A 24,246-nucleotide genomic window follows, 5' to 3' on the forward strand; every position below is an offset into this window, starting at 1 on the left:
AAGGAGGGATGGGAATGAGATGGGGGTAGCCGCTGGAGTGTGATGAATGATGGTTTGTAAGCTAAGGGAAAAGAAGCGAAGGAACCTGGAAAATAGTCATTTGCATCGGACCAAAGGAAAAGCGAGTCGATTTTTCGGGCTGCAAAATAACTTGAGCTGCATCAAGCTGATCCAGAGAGAGGAGAGAGCGGCAGGAGGAGGAGGAGGCGGCTGCCACTAAGGGATTTGCCTTCATTTTATTGAAACAAGCCAGTGCCTAAAAGAGACAGACGAGGGTGGGGGCTGAGGAGGGGCAGCTGGGGGGTGGGGGGAGGAGGTCTAAAGAAGAAAAGTGTGAGGCTTGTGGTTGGGGAGAAGCAGAAGTGATGAGAGAACAAACGGCAAGGCTGGGGGAGGCTGCTCGTGCTGCTGCGCTCTGCCGGGAGGCTCACTGCCGCCGCTGCTGCGATTCCTGTGGGTGGGCAGGAGTAGAGAGCCTCAAGTGCCCGACACCCCCAGGGCTGCGGCTGCGGCTGCTTCTTCCTCTGCCTGGACCATGGAGACTTTAAATGGCACCAGCCCGAGTGATAACCTGAAGCAGCAGCAGGGCCACCACCACCCCCACGCTGAGAAGAAGAGACTGAACCGAGCCCCTTCCCCGGCCAGACCCTTCCTCAAGGATCTCCACGGCCGGGCGTCGTCTGCCAAGCCCCCGCCGGTGCCGCCCAAATCCCCCAGCCTCTCGGGCAAGCCGCAGCAGCCGGGCCCCCCGCCTCAATCCGCCGGGATCCTGGCCACCCAGAGCCGCCTCTCCAGGCGCAGCGGCTCCCAGGGCGCAAAGGCAGCGGCACCAGCCGGGACGGGCGGCCGAGCGGGCAGCGCCAAAGCCTCCCTGTGGAGCAAGAAGGCGGCCCGAGGCCAGGAGCAGGGGGGCGGCAAGGCCGGGGCCAGGCAGGCCGGGGGGGAGCCGGGCCACCCGCCCGGCAAAGGCAGGAAGGGGAAGAGAGGCGCCCCCGCGCAGCAGGGGGGGTCCCTGGCCCCGGCCGCTGAGCCCGGGCTGGGCAGCGGCCATGCGGCCGGGGCGGCTCCGGCCAGGCTCAGCCACACGGACAGCAGCTCCGACCTGTCCGACTGCCCCTCCGAGCCGCTCTCCGATGAGCAGCGACCGGCCCAGGCCGCCAGCAGCGACGCCGAGTCCGGCACCGGCTCCAGCGACCGGGAGCAGCTGCCTGCCCCGGACCGAGCGGGCACCCCGCTGCCCGGGGCCGGCCACCCGCTGGGCGCCCAGCCTTCCCCGGAGAGCCCCGCCGGCCAAGGGGCGGCGCAGCCGGCTCCGCCCTGCAGCCCGCGGGCCGCCTCGCCCGCCCCCGCGGCGGGCAAAGGCGGCGCGCCCGAGGGAGAAGAGGCGAGCTGGGGGCGAGCCGCGGAGAAGGCGCCCGGCAGAGGGGACATGCGGCTGGGCAGCCAAGCGCCCGCCCCCTGCCAGCCGCCGGCGGCGGAGGAGGAGCTGCTGCGGGAGATCGAGGAGCTGCGCTCGGAAAATGACTATCTCAAGGTAAACAGCGCCTGTGCCTGGGCGAGGGGCCAGCGGGTGGGCGCATCCCTCCAGCCCAGGGAGGCGGTGGGCACCTTCCCCCTCCAGGGGCCTGGGGCTGAGCAGGTGTGGGTGGCTGGCTGGGGCTGGGGCTGGAGGGGTGAGGGTATGTGCGTGCATCGGGGGTAGATGGCAATTGCTGGGTGCTTTCCCGCTCCAGGTAAGTGGGGTGGGGGTTGTGCTCGTGGTGTAGAGGGGTCATGCTGGGGGATGTGTGGATGTCCGTTGCTGGGCACTTCCCCGTCAACCATTGGACAGTGCAGTAAAACTGGCACTTAGGGGCTATCCATAGTGGCTCTAACGGCTGCGATCCGTGGTCTCCAGTGCAAAGCATTGTAGTGGGCTGGGTGAAACTTTTTGGAAGTAGTGGGGTGTTGAAGGCTATGTTTTGATTCTCAAAAAATGTAGTCTTCCATCAAAGGTCTGCTGTATTGGGATTTCTGCTGAAAGGAATCCAGCACATTTCTCCAAGCCAGTGTGCTGCAATAGAAACAATAAGGGTTGGATTCTTTAATTAAAATGCAGTAATTGTGTTAGTCTGAATTGAGAAGCTATTTTTCTGAAACCGAACTAAAGTGAGCATCTCTTGGGAGTAAATCACCCACCAAAATCAATGTTCCAATTTTACATGTTATATTCACCAAAGCCGTGTAAAATAAATATGGACACACAGTATAAGTACATGAGCATGTGACCTTTTGACAGCAGTGTGAAGATCTAGTGCCATGGCAAAGCTAAAAAGGGCAGATAAGGAACTAATGGAGGAGGAGTGGTAGATACACTGGAGGGTAGGGATAGGATACAGAGGGACCTAGACAAATTGGAGGATTGGGCCAAAAGAAATCTGATGAGGTTCAACAAGAACAAGTGCAGAGTCCTGCACTTAGGACTGAAGAATCCAATGCACCGCTACAGACTAGGGACTGAATGGCTCGGCAGCCGTTCTGCAGAAAAGGACGTAGGGGTGACAGTGGATGAGAAGCTGGATATGAGTCAGCAGTGTGCCCTTGTTGCCAAGAAGGCCAATGGCATTTTGGGATGTATAAGTAGGGGCATTGCCAGCAGATTGAGGGACGTGATTGTTCCCCTCTATTCAACATTGGTGAGGCCTCATCTGGAGTACTGTGTCCAGTTTTGGGCCCCACACTACAAGAAGGATGTGGAAAAATTGGAAAGAGTCCAGCAGAGGGCAACAAAAATGATTAGGGGACTGGAACACATGACTTATGAGGAGAGGCTGAGGGAACTGGGGATGTTTACTCTTCAGAAGAGAAGAATGAGGGGGGATTTGATAGCTGCTTTCAACTACCTGAAAGGGGGTTCCAAAGAGGATGGATCTAGACTGTTCTCAGTGGTAGCAGATGACAGAACAAGGAGTAATGGTCTCAAGTTGCAGTGGGGGAGATTTGGGTTGGATATTAGGAAAAACTTTTTCACTAGGAGGGTAGTGAAAATAAACACTGGAATGTGTTACCTAGGGAGGTGGTGGAATCTCCTTCCCTAGAAGTTTTTAAGGTCAGGCTTGACAAAGCCCTGACTGGGATGATTTAGTCGGGAATCAGTCCTGCTTTGAGCAGGGGGTTGGACTAGATGACCTCCTGAGGTCCCTTCCAACCCTGATATTCTATGTTTCTCTATAAAAGCCTGTTTTGTGGAATTTCTGGATGCATATAAATCTAGTGCAGTGTGCACTGTAAGGCTGTTATGCTTAGCTGGTGTGTGATATTTCAACAATCCCTAAACTTTCTTTCTATCCAAAGCATTATGCTTTCTCTGTTGAATACACAGGAAATATCTTCCACTGTTTAGCTTTTCTTAAACTTTTTTCTCTTTCATTTGAAATGGAAACAATGACTTAGTGTTATACTGTCCATTGTTATATTACTTTATTACAGCAAACCCAAGTCATTAATTGTGAAGTACTAACAGGTTCTGGCTGAGGTCAAGATCAACAACTAAAGGAATATTTACACTATTATCCTAGTGTAAAAATATACTTTTCTGTGTTAATTCTGCCCCCTCTCATTTATGTATTAATTCTACCCCCTCTATTTGGGAATGCTACCAGTTGAACTGATCCCCTGGAACCTTTAACTGGACATGTACATATGTATGATCTTTTGGTATGGCAAAGAGACTACATTCATAAAGATCTATAAATAAAATAAACTGAGCTAATTGTACAGTATGTGTGGTTACCCACTGCTTCTGGTGGATACGATCTTTGTTCTCTGGTTTTGCAAAAGCCTCATCCTGTAGGCTTTACTCAAACAAAACTCCCATTGAAGCCAGTAGGAGTTTTATCTGAGTAAGGACTGCACCAGAACAGGGCCCAAGGAACAGGTGAATTGGGTAACCCTGAGGGAGAGAAGGATGATACATTGGCAGAAAGAGGGACAAGGATTATGAAACTCTAGTGATTTGACTAAGGACAAACCTACACTTAAAACACTGCATTAGTGCAACTGCACTGATGCACTTACACTGCTGTAGTGCTTTAATGAAGACACTATATGCCGACAGGAGAGCTCTCTCCCATTGTCATAGTTAATCCACCTCCCTGAATGGCGGTAGCTATATCAATGGGAGAAGTCCTCCCGCCAACATAGCACTATCTACATGTGGTTAGGTTGATATAATGACATTGCTCGGAGGTATGGATTTTTCGCACTACTGAGTGACATGGCTATACTGATATAGGTCTGTAGTGTAGACCAGACCTAAGATATCGGAAACAATGTTCATCATAGCAAAGAATTAACAACAGGGTGCCTCAAGGTTCTGTAGGTCCAGTGTTGCTCATGATTTGGAAAGGGGAGAGAGCATTGACGTAGGAAAACTTGCAATTGATACAAATTTGTTTAGAAAAGGAGTACTTGTGGCACCTTAGAGACTAACAAATTTATTTGAGCATAAGCTTTCACGAGCTACGTGAGCTGTAGCTCATGAAAGCTCAAATAATTTTTTTTTTTTTTTATTTTTGGTCAGATTTTTGGTCTCCTTGTCTCATAACACAAGAATGGAGGGCAGGGACATTCAATTAAATTGAAAGGTGGAACATTCAGAACCAATACAAGGAAATACTTTTTCATGTAACAAGTAATTAACTCTGGAATTCATTGTCATGGGATGTCTTTGAAACCAAAATCCAATTATATGAAAAAAGGGAATTGGCCAATTATATGGATAACAAGGATATCCAAAGTTAATACTAAGAAATTCTGGAAAATATATTAAACTTCATGCTTCAGAGTTTAAAACAATCTGTAACTATTAAGGATTAGGAGGAGATTTAATGTGGGAGGGCAGATTATCACACAACTGCTTATTGTGAAGTTTTTTGCACCTTCCTCTGAAGCATCTGGTGCTGGCCATTGTCAGAGACGGGAGACTGGATGAGACAGACCATCGATCTGGTCCAGTGAGGCAATTCCTGTGTTAAAGAAATCAGTTCAACATCATTTCAAACTTCCTCTGGGTTATAGTTCTAGTCTTCTGTGCTTCATTTTGAGTTATCACCTGCAGCAGTTGGGGTCCAACAGCTGCGTACTCTGCTTGACTTGAATGTTGACTTTTTAGCGTGTATTCATAAAAACATTTTCCCATTCTAAAAATCAGAACCACACCATTGTACATGTGGTCAGCTAGGTTTTGGTTTTTTTTACCATTACATACATATAATTTGCTTAAAATTCTACTTTCCCTTGTGATACGGAGGCTAGCTTTTTTTTCTGCTTTAATGGAAGGTGGTTTAAAGAATAATGGGTAAACTGTCAGCCATAGATGAACAAATGATGAGATAAATCCCAAAAGATACCATTAATTTGTTGAGCATGTTCATTTGCTGAATTCTCTTGTGTGTAGTCCAGAAGGCAAGGCCAGCCATCACTATCCGCTCACCCGTTTCCCTCCTACCAGCTGGGACATGGCAGTTGGTGCAGATAATTTGAAGGAACGTTTTGGGTGCTAATCTGATATGCAGTATATATTCTTACAAAAAAGCTTCAGATCATGGTATTGTTTTAGTCAGTTTTATTATAATGCTAAATATTAATGGAAATTAAAAATAATTGAATCAACAAACAGAATTATTTACTTCTATTTATATTTTTAAAATGCCTTCTCTTTTTCCCCTCCAGTATGCTGTGCACAAGCGTTTGCTGAGTAAGGTGCTGGTCCTGCAAAGAGGAAAGCATGTGCTTAACTGGACACACAGTGGGCCAGATCTTCAGTTTAGCTGTGCCAGTTTATACCAGCTGAGGATCTGGCCCCAGGAGTACCCTACTACAGCATGTAAAGCTAAGCCTGTGTGTAAATCTTTGCAGGACAAAGATCTAGCTGCATAATCTCACTGCTGTAACCCCCATCTTTTACCTCTTCCCCATCCTTTGAACTATGTCTAAAAGTTCTTCAGGTCATCTTTGTTCTATTCTTAGAGCTTGTCTACACGGCGGGGTTATGTGCTCAAGAAGTGCGTGATTTCTAAAACACACTAACGTGTTGTGCAATAATTGGTGCATGTAGAGCCTGCTGTTACACACTAAAAGTTCCCTAAGTATACATTAACTTACTGCTGTTTCAAACAGCACTGCATTAAAGCACACTAGGGAACCTTTAGTGCGCACCAGTGAGGTCTACATGGACTAATTAATGCGCAACATGTTAGTGCACATTAGAAACTACCCCCCCTCACCCTTCAGGAGAGTACCTTACTTCACCATGTAGGCAAGCCCTAAGTTATCTGTCAGACTTCTGAGTATTCTAAACCAGTAAATAATAATAATTAGAAAAATTATCTAGAATACCAGTTTTTAAAATTACCAATGTAAAAACACACAAAACCAGGAACCTTATATTTCATTATTTCTTCAATGTATTAGCCTTCACATAAGCATCTCAAGAAGTGTAAACTGTAAGATTAAAAAAGGCGGATTTTTGTCTTGTATTTTAAATAAAGTTAGATCTCAAGCAAATCAATTCCTTTGAAATCAGACTAGTTTATTTTACCAACAAGCCAGAGGACCTGGTTTAAAATCCATAGTATACCAGGACATCACCATCCAGTTCTTATATTGTGATGGAATTTCATAATTGACTCATTTTCATGTGTTTTAGCAAGCCTCTTTGCCTAGGTAGTTTTATTTAATCTATACAGAAAGAATGGAACCTTCCAATAGCGTACAAAAGGTAACATGTTATTTTCTGAGGCAAAGTTGTCACATCCGCTGTGAAATGTCACGACTGCTGAGACAGTGAAACCACAAAGCATTCAGACAGAAGGAGAATAAAAGCTAAGAGAACAAATTTTAATAAATGAATAAGCCCTAGAAGAAGCTAAGCTTCAAATGTACCTAAATGTTTTTAAATCAACCTTGTTTAGAATATTAAAGTGATACATATGTAAGTTATTACTACTTTTCAGGTTTACTTTGCAGACTGCAGTCCATGGAAGAGGATAAATGATATACTAGTCCTGGGGGAGAGAGAGAGAGAGAGAAAACTCACTAAGGGCTTGATCTGGTGCTCTTTGAAATCAGTGATGCAAGATTGGACCTTAAAGGGTTTTCTCTTGCTCCCTTTCGCATCAGTAAGAGTTTTACCACTGGCTTAGTGGCACCAGTATCAAGGCCCAAATTTTAGTAATTCAAAATTTCCGTGCTTACTCTTGACATCAGATTAATTCAAATCAAATGAATTAAGGAAATGCTTATTTTAAGTAAAGAAATTTATTGGAAATAGTGATAACTTTAAATAATAGATTTTGCTATTCAGAAATAAAGGTGGACCTTTTAATATTTATCTTGATAAAAGATGTTGCTTTACAAATCCTCCCATCTTAAGTACTTTGCATGCTTCACGAACAGTGTATGCAAAAAGGTCCTGAGCAAAACTTGAGCACTTACTACAATCATTAAAGTGCAACTAGTGCTTTCTCACATATACAGTATTGGGTAATTTCACTGTGTATCCAGTAGCATAAATTGAAAATGTCATGAATGTTGCTACACTATAGGCTAGCAGAAACTGTTCTCACAAACAGCATATCCCCTAAAATAGCACTTAAATTCGTAGATGAATGTCTTGCTTTATCTTTCTTACTGTTTCTTAGCAGTGAAGCAGTGACTCATGCTGTCTTTCGTTGGAAAAGGGGATATTCCTGGGTGGGAATATTAATTTTTGTTAAAAATTACAATACGTATGACATAGTTATGCTATGCTTCACAACTTTCAGCTTCTTTTACATTGTAACCCTTCTCAATTCAATGCTTCTGGATCATGTGTTTGAAAATGACATACAAAGGTGTTTGGATCAATATACTGCACATGGACTATATTGTAGTTTCATTCAATGACCTACAGTAACTTGGTGTGTGTCGTAGGATTTCTATATGGCAAGAATGATCAGAACTGATGTGACTATTTTTTCATTTAGCAAGGGTTACAAAGGTTAGTAAAGAAAAAGTTATTGTGGTCTTTCTTTGACATGCCCCTTTCCACACCTAATATGCATTAGTCATGTGGAAGAATAGAGGTAATAACCCTAGGCATCAAAATAATGTAAATCATTTCAGACACAGGGTCAGTCAGCTGTTAGAATGAAATGTCAGTTTGGTAAACAATGGCAGTAGGTCCATGTGCCTTGTTAGCCACAGCTGTGGCTCTGCTGAAAACATTTAATTGTCCAGGGGGCAGAAGAGTGGATTATTTGTATAATGTGATAGACAATAGTTTCTGTCTGTAGGTTTTAGTAGATTATAGTAACATTGCACTAGCCAGATGACTACTCCAACTGTTCAAATGGTAGCAGCTAAGGAAATGTACTGAAACAGTAATAGCTCTGATTATTTGAATAAAATACATAAACTGCATAAACATAAACAAATGCTTAATTCTGCTTTCTGTTTTCCACTGTGGAAAAGCAAAACTTCCCTAAAATCACAGGTATTAATCATGTTAGAATTGTCAGAATTCTAAAATTGTTTTGTGCAACCAACATACAGGATGATAATGTAATACTGCTTGCTCACAACTAATATCAACATTTGAGGATCAATTTAGGAATTTTAAACTGGCTTGACAATTTGACAGCTGAATAATAATTTGAGGCATGCAGGGAACTTGCAGGTCATTGGCACATTTTGAAAAAGGCAAAAGTACTATTGTTTGATTAAATCAAAAACAATCTTCTTGCGGCATATTCATCTCTAGTTTCAGAGTAGCAGCCGTGTTAGTCTGTATTCGCAAAAAGAAAAGGAGTACTAGTGGCACCTTAGAGACTAACCAATTTATTTGAGCATAAGCTTTCGTGAGCTACGGCTCACTTCATCGGATGCATTCAGTGGACAGTACAGTGAGGAGTTTTATATACACACAGAACATGAAAAAATGGGTGTTATCATACACACTGTAAGGAGAGTGATCACTTAATATGAGCTATTACCAGCAAGAGAGCGGGGGGTGGGGGAAGAAAACCTTTTGTAGTGATAATCAAGGTGGGTCATTTCCAGCAGTTAACAGGAACGTCTGAGGAACAGTGGGGGGTGGGAATAAACATAGGGAAATAGTTTTACTTTGTATAATTGTACATACTCTCCCAGTCTCTATTCAAGCCTAAGTTAATTGTATCCAGTTTGCAAATTAATTCCAATTCAGCAGTCTCTCGTTAGAGTCTGTTTTTGAAGTCTTTTTGTTGTAATATTGCGATCTCTAGGTCTGTAATCGCGTGACCAAGGAGACTGAAGTGTTCTCCGACTGGTTTTTGAATGTTATAATTCTTGATGTTTGATTTGTGTCCATTTATTCTTTTACGTAGAGACTGTCCAGTTTGGCCAATGTACATGGCAGAGGGGCATTGCTGGCACATGATTGCATATATCACATTGGCAGACGTGCAGGTGAAAGAGCCTCTGATCGTGTGGCTGATGTGATTAGGTCCTATGATGGTGTCCCCTGAATAGATATGTGGACACAATTGGCAATGGACTTTGTTGCAAGGATAGGTTCCTGGGTTAGTGGTTCTGTTGTGTGATGTGTGGTTGCTGGTGAGTATTTGCTTCAGGTTGGGGGGCTGTCTGTAAGCAAGGACTGACCTGTCTCCCAAGATTTGTAAGAGTGATGGGTCGTCCTTCAGGATAGATTGTAGATCCTTGATGATGCATTGGAGAGGTTTTAGTTGGGGGCTGAAGGTAATGGCTAGTGGCGTTCTGTTATTATCTTTGTTGGGCCTGTCTTGTAGTAGGTGACTTCTGGGTACTCTTCTGGCTCTGTCAATTTGTTTCTTCACTTCAGCAGGTGGGTATTGTAGTTGTAAGAATGCTTGATAGAGATCTTGTAGGTGTTTGTCTCTGTCTGAGCAAATGTAGTTGTATCGTAGAGGTTCGCTGTAGACAATGGATCGTGTGGTGTGGCCTGGGTGAAAGCTGGAGGCATGTAGGTAGGAATAGCGGTCAGTAGGTTTCCGGTATTGGGTGGTGTTTATGTGGCCATCACTTATTAGCACCGTAGTGTCCAGGAAGTGGATCCCTTGTGTGGACTGGTCCAGGCTGAGGTTGATGGTGGGATGGAAATTGTTGAAATCATGTTGGAATTCCTCAAGGGCTTCTTTTCCACTGGTCCAGATGATGAAGATGTCATCAATATAGCGCAAGTAGAGTAGGGGCATTAGGGGATGAGGGCTGAGGAAGCGTTGTTCTAAGTCAGCCATAAAAATGTTGGCATACTGTGGGGCTATGCGGGTACCCATAGCAGTGCCGCTGATTTGAAGGTATACATTGTCCCCAAATGTGAAATAGTTATGGGTGAGGACAAAGTCACAACGTTCAGCCACCAGGTTTGCTGTGACATTATCGGGGATACTGTTCTTGACTGCTTGTAGTCCATCTTTGTGTGGAATGTTGGTGTAGAAGCTTCTACATCCATAGTGGCCAGGATGGTGTTTTCAGGAAGATCACTGATGGATTGTAGTTTCCTCAGGAAGTCAGTGGTGTCTTGAACTTAGCTGGGAGTGCTGGTAGTGTAGGGCCTGAGGAGGGAGTCTACATAGCCAGACAATCCTGCTGTCAGGGTGCCAATGCCTGAGATGATGGGGCATCCAGGATTTCCAGGTTTATGGATCTTGGGTAGCAGATAGAATACCCCAGGTCAGGGTTCCAGGGGTGTGTCTGTGCGGATTTGTTCTTGTGCTTTTTCAGGGAGAAAAAATATCTTTTATTGGAGCAACTTCTGTTGGTGGAAGGTACAAGCTTTTGAGCTACACAGGTCTGCGGAAGGAAGCAGAATTTCTGAGCTAAAAAATGCAAGTTGGGACAGATTTGTAAGCAGAAGGGGTAACCCATATTGGAGGCAGTTACCTGAAATAAATTGGGAATTGGGGGTTAGATTGTTATGCATAAAGGGTTTGAAGTGTGCAGTTAAGGGTAGCAGGCAATGTGATGTGTTACAAATTGTTGTAATGAGCCATAATACCAATGCCCCTGATAAGTCCGTGGTTTTTAGGTGTCAAGCCGAGTTATGAATTTAAGTTCCCAGGCCTGCCTTTTGAAGGTGTACAGATTTCCTTTGAGGACAAGTATTGAAAGATCAGATGCTGTATAGTGTGATCGCTTTGTGAAAAGGTATCTGCCCAGGTGATATGGTGTTTTTGTCTTTTATCATTTTCCTGTGTGAGTTCATTCAAGAGTGTAGTGATTACTTGTGTAGCTCAAAAGCTTGTACCTTCCACCAACAGAAGTTGCTCCAGTAAAAGTCCTTTGGCTTGCACCCATCTCAATGGCCAACCACAACCCCAAAGTCTACCCCCTCACCTCAGGGGCAAGTTGCAGTCTGTCTAAGCCACACTCCTCTGTGGCCAGGTGCAGTGTAAGGGGGAAGGGGGGGACACAGGCCCACCCGCTACTCTGGGTCCCAGCCCAGGGACCCTCTAGTGGCCGCCTCTCTCTGCCCTCCTTCGCTCCCATCTTGTCCGTCTATCTTCCCTGGGCCTTAACTCAACTACCTTGTCTCAACCTACATAATGACATTATGAGATACTTAAAGTATGAAAATGGGCATGACATAAAATTGAAACTCATGAATCTTTTAAAATTTTGGCATTTATCAGGGACTATCTAGAACTTGTGCAGTTAATGCTGTCTTTTTTCACTGATTTAATATATAACCTCCTAATTCCAGAACAAATATTGTCATACATTATAAGAGTAAATTGTGTTCCATTTTGTTGGATATTTAAAAAGTTGCTTGTATGTTTTTCAATGTGCAAAATTAGTAGAGCTGATGATTAATCGCAGTTAACTCACGTGATTAACTCAAAAAGATAATCACGATTAAAAAAATAATCATGATTAATCGCAGTTTTAACTGCACTGTTAAACAATAGAATACCAATTGAAATTTATTAAATATTTTTGGACATTTTTCTACATCTTCAAATATACTGATTTCAGTTACTACACAGAATACAAAGCATACAGTGCTCACTTTATATTATTGTATTAGATAACAAATATTTGCACTGTAAAATGATAAACAAAAGAAATAGTATTTTTCAATTCACCTCATACAAGTACTGTAGTGCAATTTCTTTATCGTGAAAGTGCAAGTTATAAATGTAGATTTTTATTTGTTGTATAACTGCACTCAAAACCAAAACAATGTAAAACTTTAGAGCCTACAAGTCTACTCAGTTCTACTTCTTGTTCAGCCAATCACTAAGACAAACTAGTTTGTTTACATTTATGGGAGATAAGGCTGCCCGCTTCTTATTTATAATGTCACCTGAAAGTGAGAAAAGGCGTTCGCATGGTCCTTTTGTAGCCGGCATTGCAAGGTACTTATATGTCAGATATGCTAAACAAGTGGTCTCTAAACTTTTTAAGCACAAGATCACTTTTTGAATTTAAGTGCAACCCAGGATCTACCCTGCCCCAAGGGCCTATCCCTTCCTCGAGGTCCCAACCCGCTCACTCCATCCTCTCTCCCTCTGTCGCTCACTCTCCCACACCCTCACTCAGTTTTCCTGGGCTGGGGAAGGGGGTTGGAATCCGGGAGGGGGTGTGGGCTCTGGACTGGGGCTGAGGGGTTCAGAGTTTGAAAGCCTGAGCCTGGGGCAGGGGGTTGGGGTGCAGGAGGGGGTGTGGGTGTTGGAGGGGGCTTAGTGCTGGGGCAGGGGATTGGAGTGCAGACTTCTGCCAGAGGGAGTTATCCTGGGTGGCGGCACAGTGGGGCTAAGGCAGGCTTCCTGCCTCTCCTGGCCTCACACCGCTTCCGAAAGCTACTGGCATGTCCCTGCAGCCCCTGGGTTAGGCACGTGGCTCCGCGTGCTGCCCCTCCCTGCAGGCACCGACCCCGCAGCTCCCATTGGCCGCAGTTCCCAGTTCCCGGCCAATGGCACTGCCGGGGCAGTGCCTACAGGCAGGAGCAGAGTGCGGAGACTCCGTCCTCCACCACACAGGGACATGCTGGCTACTTCCAGGAGCGGCGCAGGGCCAGGGCAGGCAGGGAGCCTGCCTTAGCCTTGCTGCACCACCGCACTGTTAGTGGCCGGAGACTGCGATCGACTGGCAGAGGCTCTGCGACTGTCTACCGGTTGGTGACCACTGTGCTAACATTTGTATGTCCCTTCATTCTTCGGTTACCATTCCAGAGGACATGCTTCCATGCTGATGACGCTTGTTAAAAAATAATGCATTAATTACATTTGTGACTGAACTCCTTGGCAGAGAATTGTATGTCTCCTGCTCTGTTTTACTTGCATTCTGCCATATATTTCATGTTATAGCAATCTCAGATGATGACCCAGCACATGTTGTTCATTTTAAGAACACTTTCACAGCAGATTTGACAAAATGTAAAGAAGGAACGAATGTGAGATTTCTAAAGATAGCTACAGCACTCAACCCAAGGTTTAAGAATCTGAATTGCCTTCCAAAATCAGAGAGGGACGAGGTGTGGAGCATGCTGTCAGAAGTTTTAAAAGTCCAATGCAGAAACTACAGAACCCAAACTACCAAAAAGAAAATCAACCTTCTGTTGGCGGCATCTGACTCAGATGATGAAAATGAACATGCATAAATCCGCACTGCTTTGAATCATTATCAAGCAGTACCCGTATCAGGATGGACACATGTTCTCTGTGGTTGAAGCATGACAGGTGACATTGCAAACAAGAAGTGGGCAGTATTATCTCCTTCAAATGTAAACAAACTGCCTTACGTTGACCTAACTGTGTTGTTTAGACAGGCCATAGTTTCACAGAAGGAGAGGTAACCTCTGGGGGTATGTCTATACTTCAAAGAAAAACACGTGGCACCAAGTTTCAGAGTCCAGGTCAGTTGACTCAGGCTTGTGAGGTTTGGGCTGTGGGCCAAAAATAGCAGTGTAGACTTTCCTGCTTAGGCTGAAACCTGCGCTCTGAGACTCTTCCTCCCTCACCAAGTTTCAGAGTCTGGGCTCTAGCCCGAGTGGGAATGTCTGCATTGCTATTTTTAGCTCTGCAGCTTGAGCCCCATGAACCTGAGTTAATTGACCTGGATTCTGAGACTATGCCATGGATTTTTTTTTCAGGGTAGACATACCCAAAGACTACCAAGTCTGGAAAACTTGCAGAGTTTTCACTGAGGCGCTTTGGGCCTGGATAAACTTTTATCCTCTAGGAACAGAATAATAAATGTGAGAATGATCAGATACTTGTAAGTAGATAATCAAAGTGTAAGAAAGAGTAAATGAAGTTCTTGGCTTAAAAAGTTGTGCCTGAGTGGCTACACTCAGAAAAGTTCAATTACTGAATCTTTGGCTTCCTGAGTTTGTTGCTACTAAATTATCTTTATTTGTTCGAGAATGAGAAGACTATATTGTCATACATTGTAAGCATAAATGACATTCCATTTGGCTGGATCTAAAAAAAAGTTGTTTGTATGTTTTCTAGTAAAAAATCTTTGCTTTATCTCCATTAATTCCATTTCTTTGTTTGTGTAACTAGACTGACATCTAGAAAGAAGAACTACTTAACTTTTCCCTAAGCAGTATTCTCTCTCTTCGAGGACTTCAGTGGGAGCAGAATCAGGCTCTTGTCCTCATGAAATGAGAGGAGACTCAAAGAGCTTAGCTTGTTAAGCCTAAATAAAAGAAGGCTGAGGGGAGAGATGATTACTCTCTGTAAATACACCACAGGGATAAATACCAGGGAGGGAGAGCAGTTATTTAAGTTAAGCGCCAATGTGGACACAAGAACAAATGGATATAAACTGGCTATCAACAAGCTTAGGTTTGAAATTAGATGAAGGTTTCTATCCATCAGAGGAGTGAAGTTCTGGAACAGCCTTCCAAGGGAAGCCGTGGGGGCAAAAATTCAAGACTGAACGTGATAACTTTGTGGAGGAGATGTTCTGATGAGACTGCCTACAGTTGCATGTAGCTGATCTGCAACTGCTAGCAGCAAATATCTCCAGCAGCCAGTGATGGGACTCTAGATGGGGAGGGCTCTGTGTTACTACAGAGAATTCTTTCCCATGTGTCTGGCTGTTCGGTCTTGCCCACATGCTCAGTGTCTTACTGATCGCCATATTTGCGGTTTGGGAAGGAATTTTCTCCTGGTATGATTGGCAGAGATCCTGGGGTTTTTTTTCACCTTCTTCTGCGGCATGGGACACTTGCAGGTTTAAACTAGTGTAAATGGTGGATACTCTGTAACTTGAAGTCTTTAAATCATGATTTGAGGATTTCAGTAACTCAGTCAGAGGTTAGGGGTCTATTATAGGAGTGGGTGGGTGAGGTTCTGTGGCCTGCAATGTGCAGGAGGTCAGACTAGATCATTGGTCACCAATTGGTAGGTTGCGAGGAGCCTCTGAAAGTTGATCACGAACTCCAGCTGCTAAAAGTCTGTTGGTACAGCTGGGCTAAGGCAGGCTCCCTGCCTGCCCTGGCCCCGTGCCACTCCTGGAAGCGGCCAGCACATCCTTGCGGTCTCTGGGACGGGTGGACAGGGGGTCTCTGCGTGCTGCTCCTGCCTGCATCCACCACTCCCATTGGCCGGGAATGGGTAACTGCAGCCAATGGGAGCTGTGGGGGCGGTGCCTGCAGGGAGGGGCAGTGTGCGGAACCACGTGCCCCCCTCCCCAGAGGCCACAGGGACGTGCTGACCACCTCTGGGAGTGGCGTGGGGCCGGGGCAGGCAGGGAGCCTGCCTTAGCTCTGCTGCGCCACCACCTGGGAGCCCCCCAAAGTAAGCACCACCCGGTGGGAGCCCGCACCTGTCCCACACCCCAACCCCCTGTCCCAGCCCTGAGCCCCTCCAGAAGCCAGCAGCCCAAACCCCCTCATGCACTCCTGTACACCCTTCTGCACCCCAACACTGCCCCAGCGTGGAGCCCCCTCCTGCACCCCAACTCTCTCCCAGAGCCTGCATCCCTCACCCCCTCCTGCACCCCAATCCGCTGCCTCAGCCCAATGAAAGTGAGTGAGGGTGGGATAGAGTGAGCGACGGAGGGAGAGGGGAATGTAATGAGCAGGGTGGGGCCTCGGGGAAGGGGCAGGGCCTTGGGGAAAGTGTGGGGTAGATCCTGGGTTGCCCTTAAATTCAAAAAGTGATCTTGGGTGTAAAAAGGTTGGAGACCATTAGACTAGATGATCATGATGCTCCCTTCAAACCGTAAAGTCTATGAGTCTGTGAGTCTTTCAGACATACAGAGAAGTAAAGATCATCATGCTCTCCACCTTGTCTTGCAATTGAAATGGCCACTTTGGGATATTGGAGCAGAGTGTATGTATATGTGTGTATATATATATTTTATATAAATAAAATAATAATCAGGTCCCTGTTTAAGTACAGGTCCATCCTCTCAGTAATATATTCTTTTATAAACCATATCATATCAGTTCCCTTTTACTAGATGAACAGACATTTCTTTTATGTATTTATTTGCTTTGACTTCTACTAAGTCCCCATTCCAAGCTCTCTATGCAATTTTACAAAATTAAAATATACTATATGAAAGTTCATATTCAGAACACACGTAAGAAGCAATATCCTAATAATGTTTGTTCACCCACAATAATAATGAAAACAATCCTTAATGAAGACATGGGTTGAATCCATCCGTCATTTCCAATTCTCTCTCAACCAGACTGAATCTTTTTCTTATGCTTCTAAGTTTGAGAGCTATTAAGGTTCTCCTGTGCTTATGCTTTAACATCAATGATGACTGACATGTTTTCCTCCACTGTGGCTTGATTAGTACATTTAAAAACCTGAGCCATTATAGTTTCAACTGCAATTTCCACTTCTCTGAGTCTTTTCTCCATGTCTGTTGTGAGGATTGCAAATTGTCACTCTTAGTATTCACATCATCTAAGAGGCTCCAGATAGAATTCTTTCAAGCCATATAACCAAACCTTCAGGCTAGTCACTCTGATACTGTTTTTATGCTTTGGGAGTTCCCCCTGAGAGGTCTGCGAGGCTGAAGTGTGCAGTGTAAAAAGGAGGCATCTTTCTCATTCTTGGCTGTGGGTGTTAATTTAGATGTGTTTCAGCACTGGTTTTCACTGAGCATTGACTCTGATGTATGCTATTTTATAGTATACTATGATCAGGCTTTAAAAAAGGGAGCCAATGTGCTGACACTCCATGGTTACACGCCTGCTCTCTTTAGCAACAGACTCTGCCCTTTAACACCACCTGAAACACTGTTAGTGCTTCTGAGCATCTTCAGAGAAGAATAAACTGTTACTGAACAATGTTTTCATTTACAATGGACAAACATGCATCTCTTCTGCATAGGCATACCTGCCTTTTTGCCACTGTTTTTGTTTCCTTCGTTAGGAGCAAGGTCAGACCCTTATTTTGGACCATGAAAGGGTAACCCCTTTCTCCATAAATTGTGTTGAGGTTCTCTGTCTCTCACACAGAATCTCCAAGTGCTATTGTGCAAAATCACATTCTGAAAACCACATCTGATGTTTGGAGCTGACTTTATATTTCAGAGTAATAGGACTTTGCACCAGCAGTTCCACTTTTTAGTATTTCAAATAGATTTTCCTGATTTTGTCACATGAAGATGTTCAGTCTATTCCTTTTTGCTTGGCTGGAGAGTTGCACATTGATACAAGCTCCAGAAAACATGAGTGGAACAATTCTTAGGCTGCCCAAGTAGCAGTGTCAGGGATAACAATATGTGCAGATTATGGCTATTTCCCCACAACATACTGTGAAACCAACAAGTTCCTTGGGGTACATATTGGCAGAGGCTATATTTTATTTTATCTATTTGTTCATATAGTATTCAGCACTAAATAAAGTACACAGTGAGGGTGAAGACTACTTTACTCATTCCCTTATGCGGTCAGAAAAGTTTGTGCCGTCATTTGAAATCTGCACTCAAATGCCTTGTAGTACAACTCTGAAACTCACCTATGTGCTGAAGAACAGCCCCTTTGCCATCAAAAAGATTAAGAGGGTGGGTTCTAGTACATTAAGAGGGTGATTTCTAGTTCATCCCCGAAGTTATATTTGAAATAAATGAAATCTTATAGATGTATAAAAGAGTCCAGAGGCAAGTATAACAAATGATGACAAGCTTTCAAACTAAGAGCTATGAGCAGAAAGATTAAGTGAATTTAACATGTGTAGTCTACAGTAAAAACAAAGGGCAGAGTTGACAGTCTACAGAAGTATAATTCACACCAGCTTGAGCAATTTTGCTGGGAATCATTAGAATGGAATGATTGAAGGAGGGGACTGGAGTCAATTGTCCAGCTAATAGTGGCCCCAGGATGAGACCTGGGCGACCATTGGCAGGAGGTTCTAGGTCTGAGTCTAGAGACCAGTTGGTTGAGAATTTGAGACAGGAAAGAAGTCAAGAGTGGACCATTTGGAGGTTCTTAAGAAGCAGCAAAGTGGGCTCAATTTTTCTTAGCTTCACTGCTCATTAAGGTCAAGTTAATCTGTCCAGGTTTGTGGGCAGGCATAGTTTGATCTGGGGTTGACACTCAGGGTATTGGGGACTTTGGTTTGACTGCGATGGTTGTGTCAATGGTTGGGATTGTTAGTGAGGTGACAAGAGATTAACTTTCCAATTTGGATTGTAATTAGTAGTTTTTGATATGTGCATAATCCTTATAGCCATAATTACTTCAACCCCTTTGTTGGATTATTTGATTCTGGGAAGCGGACAGATTACCTAGATGCAAGTACTGGATTGGATGAGAAAGACGTGTAACAGGTGCTAGAAGTGTTTTCTGTAGGCATTACTTGGGGTTCATGGCTGAAGGATGGGCCTTTGCTTTTGGCATGTGGAGTAAGGGCAAGGAGTTATAAACAGTGCCCCATGAATTCTGCAGCAATGGATGCCATCCGCTGCCATGATAGTGTGCTTTGGAATCTTTCATTTAAAATCAAATAATGTTTCTAACCCTTATGGTTGTGAAGATAATTTTAAAAATGTGAACTGACTCTGCACCTAACCAGAGTAGACATTCTGAGTCAGTGGAGAGCCTTAAACAATATCTTTGACATGTATGAATGCCCCCCTTCATCCCAATGTGTTGTTAATTCTGAAATCTAAAGATGCCAATTTCAAAGTCAACACTTAAGCACATTAGTAAATAACACATTACCAAGCTGTCATCCTCATGTTCCAAAGACACAACTGTCCCCTAAGCTGCTGCCGAAACGTCCAGCTTCCCTCTCCGTTAAAAAATTTAAAGTGCTGCTATGCCTTATGTATGCAGAAATGTACAGCATAGTGAAAATGTGGGGACAGCAAAAAAACAAACAAAAAACCTAACCAAAACAAAATTTATTAAAATAAATAAGACAGGGCTACTGTATCATATTTTTTATTTCTTATTTCATTCATTAAAAAGCTTCTTTTTAAACAAATATTCTTGCCAGTTTCATTTATGTTCAGTCTACTACACCAGAATGCTATAGAAACCAGGGAACTTGCTACAGTACTTAGATTCAGCTTGCCATGAAGTACCCAGGGCTGGATTATATATAGTATTTTGAAAGATTTCTGTTCAATTTGGTGTGTGTAGGGTTTACTTCAGTGTTATAGTGTGTTATTTGTGGTTAATTAATTGACTTGAAACGTAATGGTATGTCTTCACTGCAGAGTTAACTCACGTTTTTTACACTCGAGTTACTCCTCCTGAATTAGTCTACCTTGAATGAGAGTAACCACACTGAAATAACACTTTAATTGCTGTGTTCACACTGGTGCTGCGCTTGTGTTTTTCCCTAAGGCTTCTGAGGGCACATCCCATGATTCTTAATGCTGCAGTATGTTAAGTCATGCTATGAGTTCTTTCACAGTGTATTGTGTGAGAACTTGTCTGTCCTTTCTGAGCACCCAGGGAGGATTATGGGAAGGCAGTGGAGGACTGGAGGTAGTCAAGCCTGCATCCACACTGCAACATTGTTGTGCTAGCAGCTGATGAGTTGTGTGCACCCAAGCTTTAGCCTATATCCCTTGATGGGCTAGCTAATTCAAGTTGAAAAACACTCAAGGTAAGGGTTTTTTGTGTGTGAAAGAGAGCTGAGTTAGTGGCAACGCTCAATTTATAACTCAAGTTAACTTTGCAGTGAATATAAGCCCTTGTTGTTAATAAAGTTAAGCAAAGATGGATGCTCCTTGTTTTGGCCAGGATGTTGTAAAGAGAACAAGCATCCAATACTAATTCGTTAGCAAAGATAAGATGGGAGATAATGAGCTTAAGGTGGAACAAGATAAATGTAGGTTAAATATTGGGAGAAATAAAACTACATATACAGTTGGGTCAATGGCCAAGGGAAGTTGTGAAATTACTATAATTGGATACGGTCAAGGCTAGCTTAAACACACACCTATTAGAAGTGATTTAGAAATACATTCATCTTGCCATGCTGCGGGGGACTGGCATAAAATGATGCATCCAGAGTGATTCATGACAAGTCTGTAAGTCCCACATCGGTGTGTCTTCCATTTGTTAGGGTAACTTGATAACTTTCAGTTATGTTTGAGTTTAAAGGGACATTGCCAACTAAAAATCATACGCTTGGCCAGTGTGTGGCTAGCCCCTGTGTAGGCATTTTGGGTGTGGTGACGGAGGTGAAGACAAAAGGAGCTCCCACCTCTTTTCTCCAGCTCAAGGGCTGATCATGATCCTGTTGATGAGTATGTTCCCTGCTCCTCCTTGTGTCTTGTGGGTATAGGTAAGTGAAAGAAAGGAGGGGAGGGAAACATTGTGGGAAGGTTTGGGTCACAACCCTACCTTTCTACTCCCATTCTAGTCTGCATTTGAAAGGGGGATATGTACACCCCTTTCAAGGATTGGATAAATTCCATGCCAGTGAGCACCACCTCAGAACCCCTGGCAGAATTTTAAGAAGAAATGAACAATATGATAGGTACTGATGTTTATATTACTGTAGCATCCAGAAGTCCTAATTGTAGTTGAACACCCATTGTGATTGACACTGTATAAATATGTGTATAGACAAGATCTCTGTCCCAGGGAGATTACAGTCTAAGACCCCGATCCAGCGAACACTTATGAACATGCTCAACTTTACACATGTGAATAGTTCCATTGAAGTGAATAGTACCGTAACCCACGTGTACAATTAAGCTTGTGCAACAGTGTTTGCAGGATGGGGAATAAGAAGACAAGTCACATAAGAAGTATGTGTGTGGGGGGAGGTGGAAAAAAAAGAGTAGGAACTGAAAACTTAGAAAGGGGAACAAGAAGGATGTCATATGCTTAGCTTATGCATGTTTTAGAAGCAAGAAATTCAATTATTAGCTGAAAGTAGGCAGGAGACAAATAACGTTGAAAATACTGCAGATCTACTATGTAACATTTTTTCCCCTGTGAATATTGCTAATACTGCTTGATTCTGTTGCTCATTAAAATACATAACTGTGCCTTTTTGATTTGGCTAATAATATACGGCAGCTGTATCAGTCATTCTGGAGGATTTTATGGTGGAGAACATCTCCTGTCCTTGCTTTTTGCCTTGGCACAAGTCCTGTCTCATTTTAAACTTAGTTAATAATAGAGCCATAGAGATCCCCTGAGCCACCATGTAGTAATTTAATGGCCTATACCCCTGAGCTGGAAGGCCCATATAAGAGTTTTAGCTCAAAAGCATCAATCACGCACAGATTAAATGAATGGGAATGATAGAGCTTATCCTCCTTCAGAAGCGGTTTACCCTGCTGTAAACATTTATATCTGACTTTAGCGAGCATGTTCCACTCCTGGTATAATTTAGAATTGGGACAATTAAAAGATTTGCTGGAAGGCATGACCTGTTTACATTCATGTTGACACAGGTACTTTTCTGCCCATGTGATTCTGGGATTGGCAAGTGTGTAGTGCACACACCCTGCCTAGGTGAGGGAGGGGCTTTTCAACTGACCAGGAATTCAATGTGCATTCACTAAAAGACTTGGACATAAAGCATTCTGAGGTGGAACAGTTGATTATTTGGCTGAAAGTTGAAAAGTTCATGTTGCAAAGATTTATTAAAGGGGGAAAGAACATTTTATTTCTTCAAAGTACTCTCTATTATAAAGACATCACACAGAGAAATTCAGGCACTTAAGTAGGTTTGCTATAATTCTGATGAAATAAACAATCAGCTAAGATAATGGCTAATTATTATGTAAATTTCATTTTAATTCACTTGAAGAAGGAAGGAATTATGTTGTTATTGGTTTCAGGAGACAGATACACATCCTGGTAACGCTGGTCCATTCTTAATTACCATGGCAATTAAAACAAATAAAACAGACATTCATTAATGTAATTCAACATAACTATTCTAGTAAGGGATAATATTGATATTCCCATGACATCTGGAGCTGCATATTGCAATCTGCATCACCTTTTTGATATTATATCTTGACAAGCATGTTTCTTTTTTATTCTCCTGGATGAAATTTAGAGATCTAATGGAGAGTGTTTTGGCTTTTCACAGGATGAATTGGATGAACTTCGAGCTGAAATGGAGGAGATGCGTGACAGTTATTTAGAGGAAGATGTTTATCAGCTGCAGGAACTCCGGAAAGAGCTGGACCGTGCAAACAAGAACTGTCGCATCCTGCAGTATCGTCTCAGGAAAGCAGAACAGAAAAGTTTGAAAGTTGCGCAGACAGGCCAAGTGGATGGAGAGCTCATTAGAAGTTTGGAGCAAGATTTAAAGGTGGGTAAGGTACTTGTTTGGAGTATATTCGTAGGAAAAAGTGAAAGGACACAATCTTAGTCTCTTGTCAAAATAATAGATATAAAAGTAACATAAAACAATTATTTGTATTTCTCAAAATATCAGACCCAGTTTTCCTTATTTCTTGGCAGAAAGCAAATGTGCAACTTAATTTCATGAAAAAAGGGACTTAACTAAATGAAAACTATACACAAATTCAAATGAAAGGAACACAATCAAGTTACATTTCTATCTTGTTCACCTTTGCCTTATCCTGTCAATCAGGGTTGGAGGCTGTTGTTGTTCATCTCCAAGTGTTATTGTCAAGAGCATCTTCCAAGCTGACACCAGCCTCCTTCGTGGTGTTCTTCAGAGTCTCAAACTACTGGGTCTCCCTCATGGTCTTTGTCCCATGACTACTAGCTCTTGTCCTTTCTGGCCAACATATCTTGTCATCTCAAGTGACCAAGCCATCTCTGTCAATGCTCCCTCAGCTGCATGTGGCTGGAATACAATAGCCTTTGTCCATTTTTTACTGCCATTAGGTGAAGCACTTGCATGCCGCTTCCGGTTGATGCCCTAGTATAGTACTGATATATTCCCTGAAGGTGAAGATCATAGAGCATGTGTGACTGGCACAACTTTTACAAAGCAGCTGGCTGGGCCTGATGTTCTTGGTTTGAAACTGAAGTTCTTTCTCCTAGATGGACTGCCTGCCACAGCTAACCAGCCCCACCTGCCCAGAGCAATCTGGCTCTAAAGTGCTAGACACCCCAACCTTTTAACACTCCCACTTCCAGTTAAGAACACCTCTGCCACGAGAAGGCAAGTGGTAGGAGTTTAGCAGTCAGAGGCTTTGTATTGCGCCAACTGCATGAGGCATTTTCTAGGGTGTGAGAACTGATCCTCAAACCCACCTCAGCCATAATAGTTCTTTAGGAGTTATGTTAATAGATTTCTCGTAAAAATGATTTTCTTTCTGTATTACCAAAAATCGTAGACTACTGTATCTAAATTTTAAAAATCTAATATATTTTCAACATTTATGCTGTTTATTTCCTCTTTTTGCATTTCACTTAGCTTGGAAAATTGAAAATACGCTAATTAAAATCATGTTTCCTTTTAGTCAGTTCCAATTCATGGTGATCATCCCTTAGCAGTTTGGTACAATGTTTGGGTTGCAGACACTGTTGAAAAATACCATTCCTATAAAAATAAACAGTTTATATTGAAATAATTTTGTGGAAATGTTTCCATTTACGTTAAGCTTTGTAAAAACAGAGTTCAGTTATGCTGGAACTAGAACGTGCAAAATAAAAAGCTTCCTGCAACTGCTATCGTATTGCAGTTCAAAATCAGCTTCGCTTTTCTAAATATGTCTGGGAGGAATATTCATCCTTGCCTGTGTTAAGCTGAACCTAGCAAACCTGTGTAGTCTTCTTTATTTTTTGGTTTTCTTGTCACTTTTACCTAGTACTGACTGCTGTTGATG

At 43.3% G+C, this 24,246-nt stretch overlaps 1 protein-coding gene across 5 annotated transcripts in view; it reads left to right on the forward strand.

The window, feature by feature from the left end:
* Window positions 1–316: 316 nt before the first annotated feature.
* Window positions 317–24,246, forward strand: part of MTCL1 (microtubule crosslinking factor 1) — a 181,558-nt gene continuing 157,628 nt past the window's right edge. For all 5 annotated transcript variants that reach the window (XM_073331570.1, XM_073331571.1, XM_073331573.1 and 2 more), the window contains exons 1-2: window positions 317–1,534; window positions 22,530–22,754. In XM_073331570.1, the coding sequence (XP_073187671.1) occupies window positions 536–1,534; window positions 22,530–22,754 (1,224 nt within the window). In that variant the 5' untranslated portion in view covers window positions 317–535. The remainder of the gene's footprint in view (window positions 1,535–22,529; window positions 22,755–24,246) is intronic.

The sequence above is a fragment of the Lepidochelys kempii genome, chromosome 2, assembly GCF_965140265.1.
Source record: "Lepidochelys kempii isolate rLepKem1 chromosome 2, rLepKem1.hap2, whole genome shotgun sequence".
NCBI classification, from domain to species: domain Eukaryota; kingdom Metazoa; phylum Chordata; order Testudines; family Cheloniidae; genus Lepidochelys; species Lepidochelys kempii.